We start from the raw sequence: 17,466 nt of genomic DNA on the forward strand, positions 1-17,466 counted from the left end.
AGATATGACCCACTGGGCACAAACCGGTTGAATTAACGTTGTTTCAATGTACACTGAACAATAAATATATAAAAGTGTTGGTCCCATGTTTCATGAGCTGAAATAAAAGATCCCTGAAATTTTCCATACGCACAAAAAGCTTATTTCTCTCAAATGTTGTACACAAATGTGTTTACATCCCGGTTAGTGAGCATTTCTCCTTTGCCAAGACAATCCATCCACCTGACATGTGTGGCATATCAAGAATCTGATTAAACAGCATGATCATTAGACAGGTGCACCTTGTGCTGGGGACCATAAAAGGCCACTAAAATGTGCAGTTTTGTCACACAACACAATGCCACAGATGTTTCAAGTTTTAAGGGAGCGTGCAATTGGCATGCTGACTGCAGGAATGTCCACCAGAGCTGTTGCCAGAGAATTGAATGTTCATTTCTCTACCATAAGCCACCTCCAACGTTGTTTTAGAGAATTTGGCGGTACGTCCAACCGGCCTCACAACCACAGACCACGTGTAAATACGCGAGCCCAGGACCTCCACATCCGGCCACTTCACCTGCGGGATCGGCTGAGACCAGCCACCCGGACAGCTGATGAAATTGTGGGTTTACACAACCGAATAATTTCTGTCAGAAACCGTCTCAGGGAAGCTCATCTACATGCTCGTCGTCCTCACCAGGTTCTTGACCTGACTACAGTTCGGCATCGTAACAGAGTTCAGTGGGCAAATGCTTACCTTCGATGGCCACCGGCATGCTGAAAAAGTGTGCTCTTCACGGATGAATCCCGGTTTCAACTGTATCAGGCAGATGGCTGACAGCGTGTATGGCGTTGTGTGGGCGAGTGCTTTGCTGATGTCAATGTTGTGAACAGAGTGCCTCTTGGTGGCGTGGGGTTATGGTATGGGCAGGCATAAACTATGGACAATGAACACAATTCCATTTTATTGATGGCAATTTGAATGCACAAAGATACTGTGACGAGATCCTGAGGCCCATTGTCGTGCCATTCATCCACCACCATCACCTCATGTTTCAGCATGATAATGCACGGCCCCATGCCTCAAGGATCTGTACACAATTCCTGTAAGCTGAAAATGTCCCAGTTCTTCTATGGCCTACATACTCACCAGACATGTCACCCATTGAGTATGTATGACAGCGTGTTCCATTTCCCGCCAATATCCAGCAACTTCGCACAGCCATTGAAGAGAAGTGGGACAACATTCCACAGGCCACAATCAACAGCCTGATCAACTCTATGCGAAGGAGATGTGTCGCGCTGCATAAAGCAAATGGTGGTCACACCAGATACTGACTCGTTTTCTGATCCATGCCCCTACCTTGTTTTTAAGGTATATTTGACCAACAGATGCATATCTGTATTCACAGTCATGTAAAATCCATAGATTAGGGCCTAATGAATTTATTTCAATTGACTGATTTCCTTATATGAACTGTAACTCAGTAACATATTTGAAATTGTTGCATGTTGCGTTTATATTTTTGTTCAGTGTAATTTGTCAAGGTATTGTGACGTGGAATCTATTCAGAAAATACATTGGATTTGCAAAAAAGTAATCAACTGTTGTTTTGGGGGTGACATTTCAACCACAGGATTATGTTTTCATGCTAACCAATTTTCAACATACAGAAACCTTGTATAAAATATGTTTAATTTGTACCTTTTGTGACGACCCTCCCACTCTGTCTGCCGAATTCTCTCTTTGTTCTTCTTTTCCTTAATAGGATGTCGGTGGGCGGAGAGAAATGGGACAAACCTGGGTTTCGGGTGTGTCCCAGGGATAAATATACCTTTCCCCCATTCATTGTGGAAACTCTCCATGCAGACACACTGCATTTTTGGTTGTGGCATTTTGTTACTTGTTTTTTTTGGCACCTCTCAACACCCCTCACTATCACCATCTATTCACGCAACCACTCACTTACACTACTGATTACTGACTACACACACCATTGTTAATTGTATCTAGTTTACTTTAGTTAATACATATATTTTTTATTATTCCTTGATCTCCGCATTCTCCCTCTTTTGTTATGGGCTACGAGCCGGTTCGTGACACTTTTGAAACATCAGATCTTCAATGTTATATCCACTATCATAACAAAAAAAATGATAGGCTGGGCAGCACCTCCTACTGGAGAGTTGATCTATCTACAGCTATCACTTTGGTCTCCCATCCAAGGTTTTAACCAAGCCCAGCTTTGATATTTGTCACTGACTACTACCAATGTGCTATTGTGAGAATGATTATTGAGAGATCTCTTAATAACTAAATAGATTCACTGTCGCTATCGAAGTCATTCCAAAGAGAAGGTTTATCAGAGCAAATGAAATGTAACCATACTTTATGTCCTATATCATCAATGATACTATTTAGGCTTATATACTATAGCATTTGCAAAGTCATCAACAGCTATTGTTTCAGTTCAATCCAGTGTTCAACTAAAAATAGATAATACATATAGGGCTAGGGTTTCAAGCTTTAGTTGATTTCAAATGTGATTTTCAAGTTAATAATGTTGGATTCACGTCTCCATCTCAACCAAAAATGTAACTTAAAGAATAGGATCAAATCAAACTTAATTAAAATCCTTATCGTCGAAGTATCACGGAAGATACATGTTCAAATTTAAAGGTAATTTCCGATTAAGCCGACATATGCAGCGTTTACCGTGAATGCAGTCTCCGCAACCGCGGGAACATTTCCTTTAATTGTCAGTCGCGCTATAAAGCGGATTTTCTGTGCTACGAATTGAATAGAGCCTTAAGTCAGTGGCACAAAATATAAATCTCCTTCAAATGTTTTGGTTGCGTTGACAAACACAATTCAATATCACTTTTGCAATACAGTACATAGCCTAATAACTTCTCGACAAGTTAACAATTTATGTTGGATTCACGTCTCCAACTAAACCAAAAATAAAAGTTCAACAATAGGACTAAGCCAGTGTCTCAGGTGAAACTATCCAAGCATTAGATCTTCTTTAAATGTCAACCAAACACAATTCAATGACTTTTGTAAAACAGTTAAGGCTCTTACAAACTAATGTAACAGTATTTATTCAACCTTAAAATTATTAATACTTCCATGGTCACATTTTGAGTGTACTGTAACTATATGTATTTTGTAATCATAGAAAGTGTGCATGTTCAAGATAGCATGCAAAGTCTGTGGAGATCTTCACGACTGCTAGAATCTTGAACAGCATTGATCACTTGCACTTTTGTATGTTTAATGTAATTTCAACTGCAATCCAGGTCATTTGGTTGGGCTATTAGATGAAGCACAGTGATAACACATTACATTGTATAAATACAAAATATCGGACATTGTATTCCCATGGTTTAAAGCATAGTGAAAACACATTGGGAATTCAACAAACTTCTGGCTGTCTATTTGAGTGGGAATAAAGGTTGAAATATCATTGATCAACGTCTCAACCAAAACTATTACCCACATTTCCATGTGAATTCCCATTTCATCAGTCGCTGCTGCTGACAACTTTGGTCCATACACTGTATCTCAGCTAATTTCAATGCATTTGATTATTGATTTCTACTGTATTGATTTGAAGCTGTCAGGTGGAAAGGGAACAGACTTTGTATTTCTCCCAGTTTGTGTTTCCGTCACAGCATCACCATCTCTTCACACGCGGCCAGTGACCCTGAGGAAGACATTTGAGAGATGGGGAACATACGAAAACAGCTTTTCTTTACTTGTCAATACTGGAGTAGAGCACTAACCTGAGGAGAGCCTTGTGCAGGTAGAAACCAGGCTGTGTTCCAACACTGTGTATTGATGACAGGCAGTCGTTCAGGGCTACAGTGGCAAGATCTGTCCAAACAATTCCTCTGCAGAGAGGTTAAGTGACATCGATCCAGGATTCAGCTCATATTTCATCCCAGAGAACAATATTCTTAATTGACATGGATCTGCTGTTATGGATTACGCTCTAAGAAAAAGAGTGAGCGTGGAAGAAAAAAAATGCACCTGCACCACAAGTCAAGGTCGCAACTCCTTGTTTGATTCCCCTCTCCTTGTTAGTGTTAATCAAATCCTATGTTTTATAATGAAAATAATGCAAATTTTCAATTTTAATTCCACTGATCAAATAGCCCTCCACAGCAATTGTCTTTTCATTAAAGAAATCACTAATCATTAATTAAGCATTTTGACTACTTTACATAAAGCTATAAGTGAGGAAGGGCAATCAGAAGCAGATCAAACGACCTGTCTCTAATTGAAGTGCAAAGCACCCCCTCTTCTCTCCTCCACGTCCTCCCAGTGAGGCTCTCTGCCGGAAAGTCGACAGGACTCCCCCGGGGTCCTTCTCTCCTCAGACCTATAGCTGGCCACTCTCCATCTCTCTCTCTTTCCTTCATCCTCCCAATGGTTCTCACTCAACACACTAGAGGAATACCCTTTAGTGCCGTACTCACTCACACAGGGAGAATAGTTTCTTTGGAGGTGTGCGTGTAATTGCTACCTCAGACAGAAGCGCAACAAAACCCCAGCAAGCAGTGAAACAGATGACACAGAAGACTGCAACAAAACACATCTGAATCTAGAACTTTATTACTAAAAAACAAACAAACAAAAAAAACACATCTACCAAGATGTCCAGAAGTATGTTTTATTGTTTTGTGTTATGTGCAAGGCTGTGATGTGATACTATTATCATTAAAACAAGGTCAACAATTTTAGATAGCTGCCTGGTTGTGATCATGGTAATAATGAAATTCCCAAAATTCTTTAAAAATATATTTGAATTGGCAGCTTTTTTAAACCAGCAAGTGTAACTTTTTACCAGTGTCGTATCTACATGCATGCTTGCATCGGATGTGCATTGGGGTATTTCATTTTACTTTAGTATTTTTTTTCTCACTAAAAATGTATCCACTTTATTACGACGTCAGAATAGCAAACGCTAAAGCATTTTTTACATGTCTAAAAACGAAGGGGGATAAACAGAAGAGGGGTTACTGTAATACTGTATTTTTAACAGCAATAGAACATTTGAACTGAACACAGCAACATAGAAACCTTTACAGTGGGAAGGGCTCTATAGGATATGCCTCAATATCTCGTTCTTTGTATCCAGACTGAGCTTAGAGTAAAACACACTTAAAATAAACACTGAAACAACGCAGTTCAGGAAGAGGACACATTCCTAAGTCAACAGACAGTAGTGACATTTTTCAACAATACCCCCCCCCATCCACCCCGGAAAAAAAGAGGGAAAAGGCGTAGAAATTCAGAAACCATTCGAGTCCCTTTTACTTGGTGATGAACAGGTGATAGAAGAAGAGAAGCACATTTTGTCTTGAATTTTACATCTCATATCCTCCTTCAGATTTTCAAGCTTCAAGAAGATATTATCCTATATATGCGCTGCAAGACTTGTGCTATTGGGGCATTGGAGGAATCAACAACTAATAACAAGAATAATAATAACAAGAATAATTAATAACAAGAATAATAATGAGAGGAAATCGGCTTGGAGAGGAATAGGATAAGGAAGGGCTTCTGTATGTGCTTCACGGGGAGTAGAGAGAAACCCAAGACAGTTTTATTTTCAATGGTCCTTACTTTTTTTCTCAAAGAGGGTAGAACAAAAGTAGTCAGAACAAGTAAAATATAGGGATTTTTTACAAGTAGCTGGAGTGAGATGATGGGGCGGCAATAAGCGGCACTCCAGTGTTGCCTCTCACCCCACCACACCCTCTGCAGTCCTGTACATGAGTTTCAGGGGATGGTTTTGGGGATCCATTCCTCCCTCCAGTCACCCCTCTTCTCCACTCGTCCTCTCCCAGTCAAGGGCTCTGTCTCTGGGGAAGCCTGCAGTGACAGCCCTGGGCCAGGTCTAGAGAAGCTGGAGGTCTCGCTCAGTACATTATGGGAGGCTTGGTGTAGGGTCTGTTCTCTGTTAGGGAAACAAAGAAACATCAGTTAATCAAGTGATCCATCCACCCATCTTTACTCAGTGTCATACCGCAGTTTTATAGCTACTCTCTTGCAATTCTACACATTTTGCCATAACCCAAAACACAACCAAAACAAACTACAAATGCATCCAACAAGGTTGTATAGTCACAAGCTTGATGTAGTCAAACACTAAACTTTTGACTACTTTAATACACTATAAAACTTATTCAAATGGGGGGACTATATACAGTACATAAAGTGCTTTAATTTGTAAACGGTAAAACAGATATGCATGAAAATACCCTCAAATAAAAGGTGACATTCTGTACTGTCGCCTCATATGAAACATTTGATCTCAAATCCAAAAGGCTGGAGTATAAAGCCAAATGTACAACTTTTATCTTCACTGTCCAAATAAATACAGAGGGGAGTGTAAATAAAGATGTTTCTCTAGTAAAGTTGTTTACTCTCCAGAGTGTGTATATATTTCAAATTATGTGAAACTGAGTTTGTGATTTCTCAACTTTCCCACAAGCATGAGAACAAAAGTTCAAGAGCAACCAACGTATTTAGTATCTCCTTTAATCAAATGTGCATCAGGAATAATATGGGTGATTAATCATTTAGTGTTAGTTGTCAACAGGAGGGGACAGCTGAAAGAAAAACAGCTGGATAACAAAGTGACTGGAGTCAGCAGCTGCATGTTAATCTCTACATGGTAGCCACCATCAGCTCATCTCACTGGAGATAGAGACAGAGAGAATGGGTAATCACTGTGCTGTGCTAAGGGGAGTGGTTCTGCATGTTTGAAATGTGTTCTGGGAACATAGAAAATACAACGGAACATAGTCAGGAGGAAAAAAGCAATGTTCAGTGGTGTTGGAGGATGAGGGCCAGAAAGAGAGAACATGATTGTGATGTACTGTCTGTACTGTCAGATGAGAAAGAAGAGAAGAGCAACACTTCCTGATTCTCTAATTGTTTTCCAATGTTAATATGTACCGTCAAGATAACTATATTTGACATTTGTTCTGTCTGTTATATGTTTAACCCTTCCCAGGGCAGTGTGAATATAGTAGATGTGTGGAGGCAGAATTAGTGGTTTGTGTATGTTGCAACACCTCTGGGAACCCTCCTCAGCAGCTCAATCCATATTTAACATGGCTCTGGCCCTCTGGCCTCATTCTTTTCTGCATAGACTGCAAACTGGCTAATTACAGCAGATCTGGGACTGCCATAAAGCTTCACCTTGATAGTTCACGCTTGCTCTTTTTTCATTGGGTTGCCAATTAGTGAGTTGCAAACTTTGGAAATGAATGGTACCTAAGGGTCTCATTTGCTATATGTATAGCGTGTGTTTGGAACTAAAGCAGGTTATGAGATTTCTAGTTATTTGGGAGTACATTATTCATGTAGCTGAAGATGCTGAGCCGTTGTTTAAGGAACAAGTGGTTGTGATAGGAGCCAGAGTGAAGCCAGAATGAAGCCAGGAGTAAAGCCAGGAGTAAAGCCAGGAGTGAAGCCAGGAGTGAAGCCAGAGTGAAGCCAGGAGTGAAGCCAGGAGTGAAGCCAGGAGTGAAGCCAGGAGTGAAGCCAGAATGAAGCCAGGAATGAAGCCAGGAGTGTGTTAGTGTAATAACACCTTGAGTGTTGAGGTCCTCATCTATCCTTTCTGGGTCCTTGTCTTTGATTACTTTTCCCTGCAGTCTCCCCCCCACCTCCCTCTCTCTTACTCTCCCCCCTCTTCTCTTAATCGGCTTGTAAAATGATGTCACCTTCTTTTGTATTCAGCAGTTTCTGTTACCTCCACTCATCTTGATTAATAAAAAAGACGCAGGTCTGCGTAATAGACCAACACACAGAGGAACCTGAGAAAGCGTAAAAAGCTTTTAGCCCCAGAAGTGGGATCTCAGCAAGGACAATCAAACCTAATGAAATCAGGTGTCAGTGCTAAGCTTGCAAAACTGTGAAGTCCAACTTGGGAGTGAAGCGAGGTGTAATTAGATTTCTCCCAGTGTAATGGATAAATGCGGTGGGCCGTGGGGGTGGAGGGGCCGGACAACACACTCCTGACTGGAGCTCTTAAGCCCCTGTGTGAGTGAGTCAGTGGGCTCCCAGTCCCCAAACAGCCAGGAGCTCCAGGAGAGGCCCCACGTGTCCAGCTACAGCATCCCCACAGACAGACACCTCTGCTGGGCATGGTGGTAGTGGGGCGATGGACAGGTATATCACATCAGCATGAGATTCCAAGCTGGCACAGTTGAAACAGAGTTATTTTAATAGCACTGTAATTCAGATTGATTGCTACACAGTGGATGCAATCATTGATAGGTAGTAGGGGGATAGATCTAACGAATGCTTTCATAATGATAGCTCAGATGTAATCAGCCAGTCGTGATGAGGCTTGAATGAAATATTACTGAGATAATTATCCTTTAAAACTTTGGTCAAAGGAAAGTCCTTCAATGCAAACAGAAGAGACATAGGAAAAGGATAGATGTACTCAACCAGTTTTAAGCAGTAACACAGGAAGTCATGGTTTTGGGGAAAATGTCTTCAAATGTAATTGAACTTCTGTGGCTGCCGTCACTGTTGTAACCCTTAATGCTCATCACTGGCCAGTGTACGTGAAATGTGGACGGTGCGCGACTACTCCAGAGCATGACTGAAGGTAGGGAATGATTATAGTGTGACAGTGTCACCCACGCCTCTCTCTCTCTCTTTCTGTGCCCTGTGGAGGGCAGTGGAGCGTGAGGGAAGGTGTGCCGTCTGTCCCTCACATGGCCTTGGCAGCTCTCCCTGCTGCCCTAAAGGTCAGGAACGCCATGGCCCCATAATCCCCCTCTCCACACTGTCATTAGTAACGGCTGACACCTACAGGCCAGCTGAGTACTAAGGGTCATGACAAATACGTGGATTTACAAGGCTGAATGTCAGATAATTATGTGTTGCGATAGGAACACAATAGTAAGTGGGATTAACAATGAAGTCATAATTGTTCACTGTGATAAAATGGGGTTTGTGTTTTAAAAAGAGCTTGCTGCAAATAGCCAGTCTTGAAACATGTCTGTGAGCCAGTATGTCTACATCTTTGATGTTATGGTTAGGACTTGAGGTTTTAGCTCCGAGAGGGGTTCCATACTTCGGTAATCCTGACCAAGACAACAGATTTAAACTCACCCACAGACGACCCCCTCACACTGATAATGAACCCTGTCCTTAGAAAAGCAAACCCCCGAGCGGAGCAGCCTATAGATACGAAGAGAGGGCCTCAACATTCCGCTGCGTGGCGATGCTGTCAGAGGCAAGAAAAATGGAGAGCCCTTTATTTGCAGACTGTGAAATTGGCTCTGAGAAAAACAATCTCCACCTTCTCATCTCCACTGAAACACTTTGCAGCACACTCACTGGATGTTCTGTAAACATATGTATTTATTCACCTATCGCAGCCCACATTTCAATAAGACGTACGGCAGAGTGTCTTTAATTCGCCTTCAGACATGTTGATAATAGGTTCCATTTATCAAACATAACTTCAGCTGCATTTTGGGGGGATCGGAGGGGAGGGTGGAGGTGGAGAGACAGGGGGTTCTACAAACAAAACTCGGAGAGAATGGAAGCGTGAAACGCATATGCAACAACATCAGTTTGTAATCTTATTCCGAGGGGTGGGAGTCTTCAAAGAGGCCCTGGTGGAGAGCGGAGAGCTGAGGAGAGAGAGAGAGAGAGAGAGAGAGAGAGTCTCTCTGGTTTGTGTTTGCTGTTGTGTAACAAGGTACCATGATGAGGCACTAAGGCCCACATGTGGAGCATGTGGAGGCCACAACGTCCCCCAACCTCATCAATCCCCTAACTTTGACCTCCACACGTGAGGGTACTTTCCAACATTAACAAGTTAATCCAAATGTTACTTTGCGGTGCACATATTGTGGTTTTATGACTATATTTGGAAATAGAAAGATATATTCAGGGATCAAACCATGCTACCCCCAGCTCTAGCTGTATCCCTGTATGAATATCTTCCATACAGGGTTCTAGTGTGATGCGCCCAGAAGAGTGTACCGCCAACTACATCGAGTCACTTTTTTATTTGTAAAAATGTCCATTCTTTAATGCTTACCTTACCTATGTTTGTCTTGTGTATCTGCAAGCTTTTCTATGGGTGCTGAAATCTGTAGTTTTTTATAAAAATTGCACCCCGTAATCCACTGTTTTCCAATGGAGTAGGAACATTTCAAACGTGCACTACCACTCGATACTTTTATAAATATCCATTATTTAATGCTTACCTGTCCTGATTGCTTCCCCTGCCAAAACAAAAAAATCTGCTGTAAAATGACGAGCTGCTCCTTCTCCATTCACAAACAACGTCACGTAAAATGCTACTTTTATTTTAAAAACTACAGATATCCAATTCTTCCTACAATTGTGTCAAGTTGGCTGGATGTCCTTTGGGGTGGTGGACCATTCTTAATACACACGGGAAACTGTTGAGTGTGAAAAACCCAGCAGCGTTGCAGTTCTTGACACACTCAAATCGGTGCGCCTGGCACCTACTACCATACCCCGTTCAAAGGCACTTAAATATTTAGTCTTGCAGATTCACCCTCTGAATGGCACACATACACAATCCATGTCTCAATTGTCTCAAGGCTTAAAAATCCTTCTTTAACAGGTCTCCTCCCCTTCATCTACACTGATTGAAGTGGATTTAACAAATTACATCAATAAGGGATCATAGCTTTCACCTGGATTCACCTGGTCAGTCTATGTGATGGAAAGAGCAGGTGTTCCTAATGTTTTGTACACTCAGTGTATATGTCAAACACTGGAGTTAAGTCATAGCTACCTGACCCACCAGATCCCAGAGACTGAGAGGGAGCGTGAACCAGGGGCGTGCTAATGCTTACCCTGTACAGCCGAGTTCTCCTGCTGGCTGCCGTTATGCTCCGGCTCAACCTCTGGTATCACTGCCTCTGAAATGGAACACAACCATCAGTTAGGACTAATGCTTCATCCCTATCTAGCCTACTTCTTACCTATCCAGACAGTCTCTGCGTATCCACATATACCAGGTGGAGAAGAAATTCTATCCAAGAGACAAATTATGTTTTAAGTGGGGGGGGGGATTGTACGGAAACGGGGATAAGATTTAGATAAGATTTTCTGCCAACAGCATGAGAAGTAGCCTGATTGTTCACACAATAATGTATTAGCCCCAACAACGTCAGATGAAAGGAAACCCAATGCATTTCTTCTAATAAATTCATGTTTAATCAGCCTTGGAAATAATTGCTCTGCCCTCTGAAATGTTTGCAGATGTGTGCCGTGCTCTTGATTCCGGTTTTTTCCTTCTCTGCTCCTGGTAAGATATTCAGAAATAAACAACTGAAAATGAGGAGCTATCAAAACAATTTGCAGTTTTAAGCGTTTGCATTTCGAGCGTTTATGATAAGTATCTGTATCCATTTCCTCTCAGGGTAACAATGCTAATATGCTGGAAGTGATAACCGCTAGGACCGCTGCGCTGACAGCATGAATGAAAATATCTGCGTTGCTTTACAGAGAAGAATGAGGAAGACAAGTACTGGATAAAAAAAGAGAGAGGGAGATGGAAAGGGCAGGGGGAAAGAAACTAGGAACAGGATGAGAAAGAGAGTGAATACATATAATAAAACAGGAGATGAGAGGATAGTTAAAGAGGAGGAGGAGGAGGAGGAGACGAGAGTATGGAGGCCTACCATTGAGACTCATGCAGAGGTTCTCTGGGGAGGTGGCCGTTTTGAGGGCCTGCTCCACCTGCTCACGACGCTTGGACTCAAACTCCAGAGCCTCCTGTAGTTTCCTCTTAGCCTTCTTCTCCTTCTTCAGCCGCTTCTGGATGGTGGCTGAACAGGGACAGAGGGAGGGAGAGGGGGAGATAGCCAGTGAGTTGACAGGCTCACCTCGACTGAGTCAAACTGAGAAAACCCTTTGCATCGGTGAATCCTTAGTGCTGCCTCCCAGTACTAGAACAGCTAGCCTTGCTGTACCAGCCCAGCTTAGCCCAGCTCAGAGCTGGCTGCTAGGCTGTCTCCAGTTGGCAGCTCTTGGGGGTGCCGATTCTCCCCAAATTAACAGCCAAATAAAAAGCATGTTCCCAGTAAAGAGGAACCAACAGCACCATGCAGAAGCACCAGCTCTGCCCTGTCTAACACCTCTAATTACACACAGCTGATTGGCCAAATCATCACTTTACTGCCTCTCTATTAAAAGACACATTAGAATAACATGCAATTAGATAACAGCCATGGCTAATAGATAATCAGTGTCTGTACATATTGTTGGAGTTGTTACCGAGGCGACTAATTGCCTTAATTTCTTGGCTGGGGTTGAAGATGCACAACTCAAATCTAAATCAGACACGGATGTATGCCAAGTCCAGTAAAGATGCAAGCACATATTATTTTGGCTGGATTTGTATTTACTGTATGTATATATTAATTTATTCATTCACGCTGCCAGATCTCTTTCTCTCTCTCAATTCAAAGGGCTTTATTGGCATGGAAGCATGTGTTTACATCGCCAAAGCAAGTGAAATAAACAATAAACAAAAGTGAGAAGACACAAAACAACATCAACAACAAACTATTAGAAATGAACAGTAAACGTTGCACTCACAAAGGTTTCAAAACGCTAATGACATTTCAAGTGTTAGATTTAAGGCCTGAGGGGGTGTGGTATATGGCCAGTATACCACAGCTAAGGGCTGTTTTTACGCTCGACGCAACGCGGAGTGCCTGGATACAGCCCTTAGCCGTGGTATATTGGCCATATCCCACAAAGCCACGAGGTGCCTTATTGCTATTATAAACTGGTTACCAACGTAGTTCGAGCAGTAAAAATAAATGTTTTGTCATACCCATGGTATACGGTCTGATATACCATGGCTGTCAGCCAATCAGCATTCAGGGCTCGAACCACCCAGTTTATAATCTCAGCTGTGTACAGTGTTTTAGCAATGTGCAAATAGTTGTAGCACAAATAGTAGGGGAGGATAAAAAAATATTATTATCCAGGCTCTGTCGCAGCCGGCCGCGACCGGGAGACTCATGGGCGGCGCACAATTGGCCCAGCGTCGTCCAGGGTAGGGGAGGGAATGGCCGGCAGGGATGTAGCTCAGTTGATAGAGCATGGCGTTTGCAACGCCAGGGTTGTGGGTTCGATTCCCACGGGGGGGCAGTATAAAAAAAGATGTATTCACTAACTGTAAGTCGCTCTGGATAAGAGCGTCTGCTAAATGACTAAAATGTAAATGTAATGTAAATGTATTTACAATGTTTGTGCTCTACTGGTTGCCATGGTAACAGGCCACAAATCTTGCTGCTGTGATGGCACACTGCAGTATTTCACCTAACAGATATGGGAGTTTATCAATGTTTGGAACACCATTATTTTTTTGGAACACCATTGGAACACCATTATTTTTGTCTTACTGAGATTCACTGTCAGGGCCCAAGTCTGACAGTATCTGTGCAGAAGATCTAGGTGCTGCTTTAGGGGACAGAATCACCAGATCATCTCCAAACAGTAGACATTTGATTTCCGAGTCCAGTAGGGTGAGGCCGGGTGCTGCAGACTGTTCTAGTGTTCTATGCCCTCGCCAATTCATTGATATGTATTCATTGCTACACAGTATATGCATCTCTCTCTCTCTCTCTCTCTCTCGCTCTCTCTTGCTCTCACTCTCTCTCTCCTACCTCGGCTGTGCAGTTCGGAGGTGAGCTGTCTCTCCAGACTCTCTCTCATCTCTCTCTCCCTGTAGAGCTCCATCTTGAGCTCCTTCCTCTCCTGCTGGACCTGTTTCTCCTGCACACGGGCGTTGTCCACCGCTACCTTCAGCAGGCCCTGCGCCGCCCGAGGGACAGAGAAAGGAGCACAGCACTTTAACCTTTAACTCCACCACTACCCACCAGAGCACCATTACACAAACACACACACACACACACACACACACACACACACACACACACACACACACACACACACACACACACACACACACACACACACAGCACACACACACAGCACACACACACAGCACACACTCCTATCAGTGCCACTATTCCATGACATAAAGAGTGCGTCTCTACCTGGATGTTGGTGAGCAGAGTCTCCACAGAGTTGAGTCCGTCAGCGAAGAGGAAGGGCGCAGGGAAGCCTGGAGGCAGAGTCTGTCCTCCCAGGGGCATCTTCTCAAAGCCTGGCTTCATCATGGGCAGGGCCAGCTGCGCCTCATCTGCTCAACACAACACACAATAGACCTGGACTTACAACCAGCTTTATCACACGTAATGGGGCTGTTAAAATAAAACTGATGCACAAACACACATTCACTCACATTCACAGGACCATATGAACAGTTTAATAAAGCTAAAAGCATAGTTGATGGTAGACAGTGAAAACAGCAGAGAGGGAAGCAGCAGAGAGGGAAGCAGCGTGTGATGGTGTGTGAGGAGGACGCCTGAATGTCCTGTACAGCCTCTCTCTGAAGAGTGGTTCATTTATAAGGAGCAGAGCGCAAACCCCAGATCAGCGCAGAGTATCACCACGGAGACAGCTACCGAACAGCAAAGAGAATCATATTTTACCTTCCCACAACCCTCTCTATCCTCCCACCCACTCCCTCCCCCACCCACAGAGGGAACGACAGGCCCGCGGTCCAGGGGAAAATAGATAGAAGCCTGAGAGTGGCTCGAGCCATGATTCACCCGGATAATCTGGCTCGGCGAGATGACACCAGCCATCCCGGCTTCCCGGGGCAAGACAAATAGGACAGCCAGGGTGGGAATTGTGATGACAGTGTATCACGGGTCACATCGATTTCCCGCTGCGCTCCCAGGCTGGCCAGATAACCCTGCACTCCATTCTGCCCATTGTTCATATTCCACCTGTCCCACAAGCAATAAATTTCCCCCTGTACTGGAAAGGGCATTAAAGTAAAGAGAGGGAGAGAGAGGGAGTGAGGGAGAGAGAGGTGGGGAGAGAGAGGTGGAAAAAAAAGAGAATAATTCCCCTCCTCCCCCCCCCAACGGTTTGACAGTCTGTGATTAAGTTTTTCGTACCGACTGAAAGTGGTTCGCAGATCAAGGTCACACAGATATAGTGTGAAGCGGAGAAGAGTGTGTGTGTGTGAGTGTGTGTGTGTGTGTGTGTGTGTGTGTTAAAAGAGACATATATAGAGAGTGATAGGAAAAGAAAGGGGGAAAGAGGGAAGAAAAGAGAGCGAGAGGTGCGAGGTGAATCGTTAGATAAACTGAGAATCAGAGGGAAGATTCTCAGAGTTCAGAAATGGCATCTGGCAACAGAGCATCAGTTCACATCTTTGGCCTTTGTAATGGACCTGGTCAGAGGCTCTGTCTCCCCCCTGCCCTCCTCACCCCCACGCCTGGCCCTCTATAGGACTGATTAACAGCTCATCTGCACCCCTGTCACAGAGCCTCACTGGTCCCCTGCATTAAAAGAAAACTCCACCCCAAAACTACTGTATCTTTTGGTATTTGTTTCAGTAGTCCATTGTTGATATAGTCCCAAAATGTTTTGCATGTCAGCAATCAAGTTTTCAAGATATGTAACTTTCAAAATACAGAAATCTGGCCCGTATGATCCATTACGCTGGTTCCTCCTAAAAGCATCTCTGTACTCTACAGTGTGCCCCAGCCCCTCCCTCCCTCCCTCCCTCCCTCCCTCCCTCCCTCCCTCCCTCCCTCCCTCCCTCCCTCCAGTAGGCTCTCCACACCTAATTACTACTCTCTTTTAAACGACAGATTTATCTTGCTGCTGCTGCTGATAGCACACAATTCAATTCATTTTATTCTGTGGGCAAAGAGGGGGAGAAGGCTGGCCCGTGACATTTACAAAGTGCACTGGTTCTGTCTCAGGTCACTGTAATGCGCACAAGTAATGATGCAGGGTGTGTATGCCGCCTACAGTGTTCTCTGTGCGTACGGTGTGTGTGTGTGTGTGTGTGTGTGTGTGTGCACGCACATGTCCCCCACTTGGAGAACATGAACAGCGTTCAGCCCGACTGTGCTGTAGCATTAGAGAGGTGCGAAACAGCTACTGTACTTGAAGGGAAATGGAATCACAACACTTGACTGGGAGTCAGTTTTCTTTGAAGGACCATGATGAACCAATGACATGGCTTCAGAACCTGCCACTTACCACCCCCCTCTCAACACACAGAGCAAACAAATAAATAAATAAACTAACAAAAAGAGGGGGAAGTGCTGTTTCCTTTTAACCCACCGCATGAATCAATCAATTATTTAACAATCAAGCCTTTTATTTGCTACCCCTAAAAATAAAGACAATGTAATGTTTCTGAAAAGAATAAAAAAAACAGGAGGTTTCAGAGGTTTCAACAAAAGGAGAGCTATTTGAAAGGCGGGCTGAATCCATCAACTCTCATTGCAAAGCTCTCAGCAGAAAGAGGAAAACAACTCTAATGGGGAAAGGAAGGGAAAAGGTTAAAACAGGGAAAGAATGCTACAGTGTTCTGCTTCAGAAGACTGAGTTCTTTACCTGCAAGCCCTAAGAGCTGTCACAGTGGCGCTCTTAGGACTTTGTCATTTATAGAACGCCTCTGTCCCAGATGTGAATGGAACACCACTGAGAACCTTGCTCAGCCAGTCTTACCAGAAGTGGCTCCTCCATCCATACCACCATATGGGTGAACAGATGCCCAGGCAAGGATAGGCATGGAGGAGAAAAACCTATAAAGCATCTACAGCAATATTCCATCTACACACTCTCCATACTCCGGCCCAATTTACCCCCAGCAGCATATTTTCTCCGACTCCCCCGGTGCTATTTGCCTCCATGTGATGTACTTGTTTATTCACTTCACTACATGTGTAGCAGAGCTGTCTGCTGAATATTCAATAGCAGCCAATTAGATGGTGATTTAGGCCAGCCCTGGTGGGTACCATGTGATTGTCAGGCCTAAACAAACGTCAGGCAGAGAGAGAGGGAGGCCTCACTGCGACATTTACATAGGATCAAGGCAGGTAAATAATTATAATGACGACCAAGTTGGATATCAAAAGACAGACAGAAAAGGAATAATTAGGGTTTGGGAGTTTCATGTCAGGTACATATTTACACATTTTGGAACACGTGTTAATTATATCAAATGCATAATAATGACTGTAGCAGGACGCGGGATACAGCAGGAGTCCTAGTGTTAGAACAGGTGACCCACTTCCCTGGCCTGCTCCATCTTCTTCTGTTGCTCTGTGGGCTGCACTGTGCTCTTTCTAGAGAAGTACATTCTCTACATCCTTACACTGTCTGGTTTGGAGCCTCACTAATCTCTATGTAGACCAGACCTGGGCCCAATATGCCAATGTATTTCCTGTATCTAAATGACATTCAAATAATAAAGAAAAAATTTAAGATGTATTGAAAAGTAAACCTGGCTCTTTGTCCACTCTCTCCCTCTGCCCGTCACTTTATCTCAATGGCACCCCCTTGTG

At 43.6% G+C, this 17,466-nt stretch overlaps 1 protein-coding gene across 7 annotated transcripts in view; it reads right to left on the reverse strand.

Moving 5' to 3' along the window:
* Positions 1 to 4,644: 4,644 nt before the first annotated feature.
* The window catches only part of LOC121579645 (dachshund homolog 2-like), a 131,086-nt gene continuing 118,264 nt past the window's right edge, over positions 4,645 to 17,466 (reverse strand). For 4 of the 7 annotated variants that reach the window (XM_041894421.2, XM_041894419.2, XM_041894420.2 and 1 more), the window contains exons 8-12: positions 14,083 to 14,228; positions 13,690 to 13,846; positions 11,692 to 11,838; positions 10,861 to 10,926; positions 4,645 to 5,948 (exon numbers count right to left, since the gene is read on the reverse strand). In XM_041894421.2, the coding sequence (XP_041750355.1) occupies positions 5,911 to 5,948; positions 10,861 to 10,926; positions 11,692 to 11,838; positions 13,690 to 13,846; positions 14,083 to 14,228 (554 nt within the window). In that variant the 3' untranslated portion in view covers positions 4,645 to 5,910. The remainder of the gene's footprint in view (positions 5,949 to 10,860; positions 10,927 to 11,691; positions 11,839 to 13,689; positions 13,847 to 14,082; positions 14,229 to 17,466) is intronic. The other 3 variants (XM_041894422.2, XM_041894418.2, XM_041894423.2) reach the window with 2 other exon arrangements.

This window comes from Coregonus clupeaformis, chromosome 13 (genome assembly GCF_020615455.1).
Source record: "Coregonus clupeaformis isolate EN_2021a chromosome 13, ASM2061545v1, whole genome shotgun sequence".
Lineage (NCBI taxonomy): Eukaryota > Metazoa > Chordata > Actinopteri > Salmoniformes > Salmonidae > Coregonus > Coregonus clupeaformis.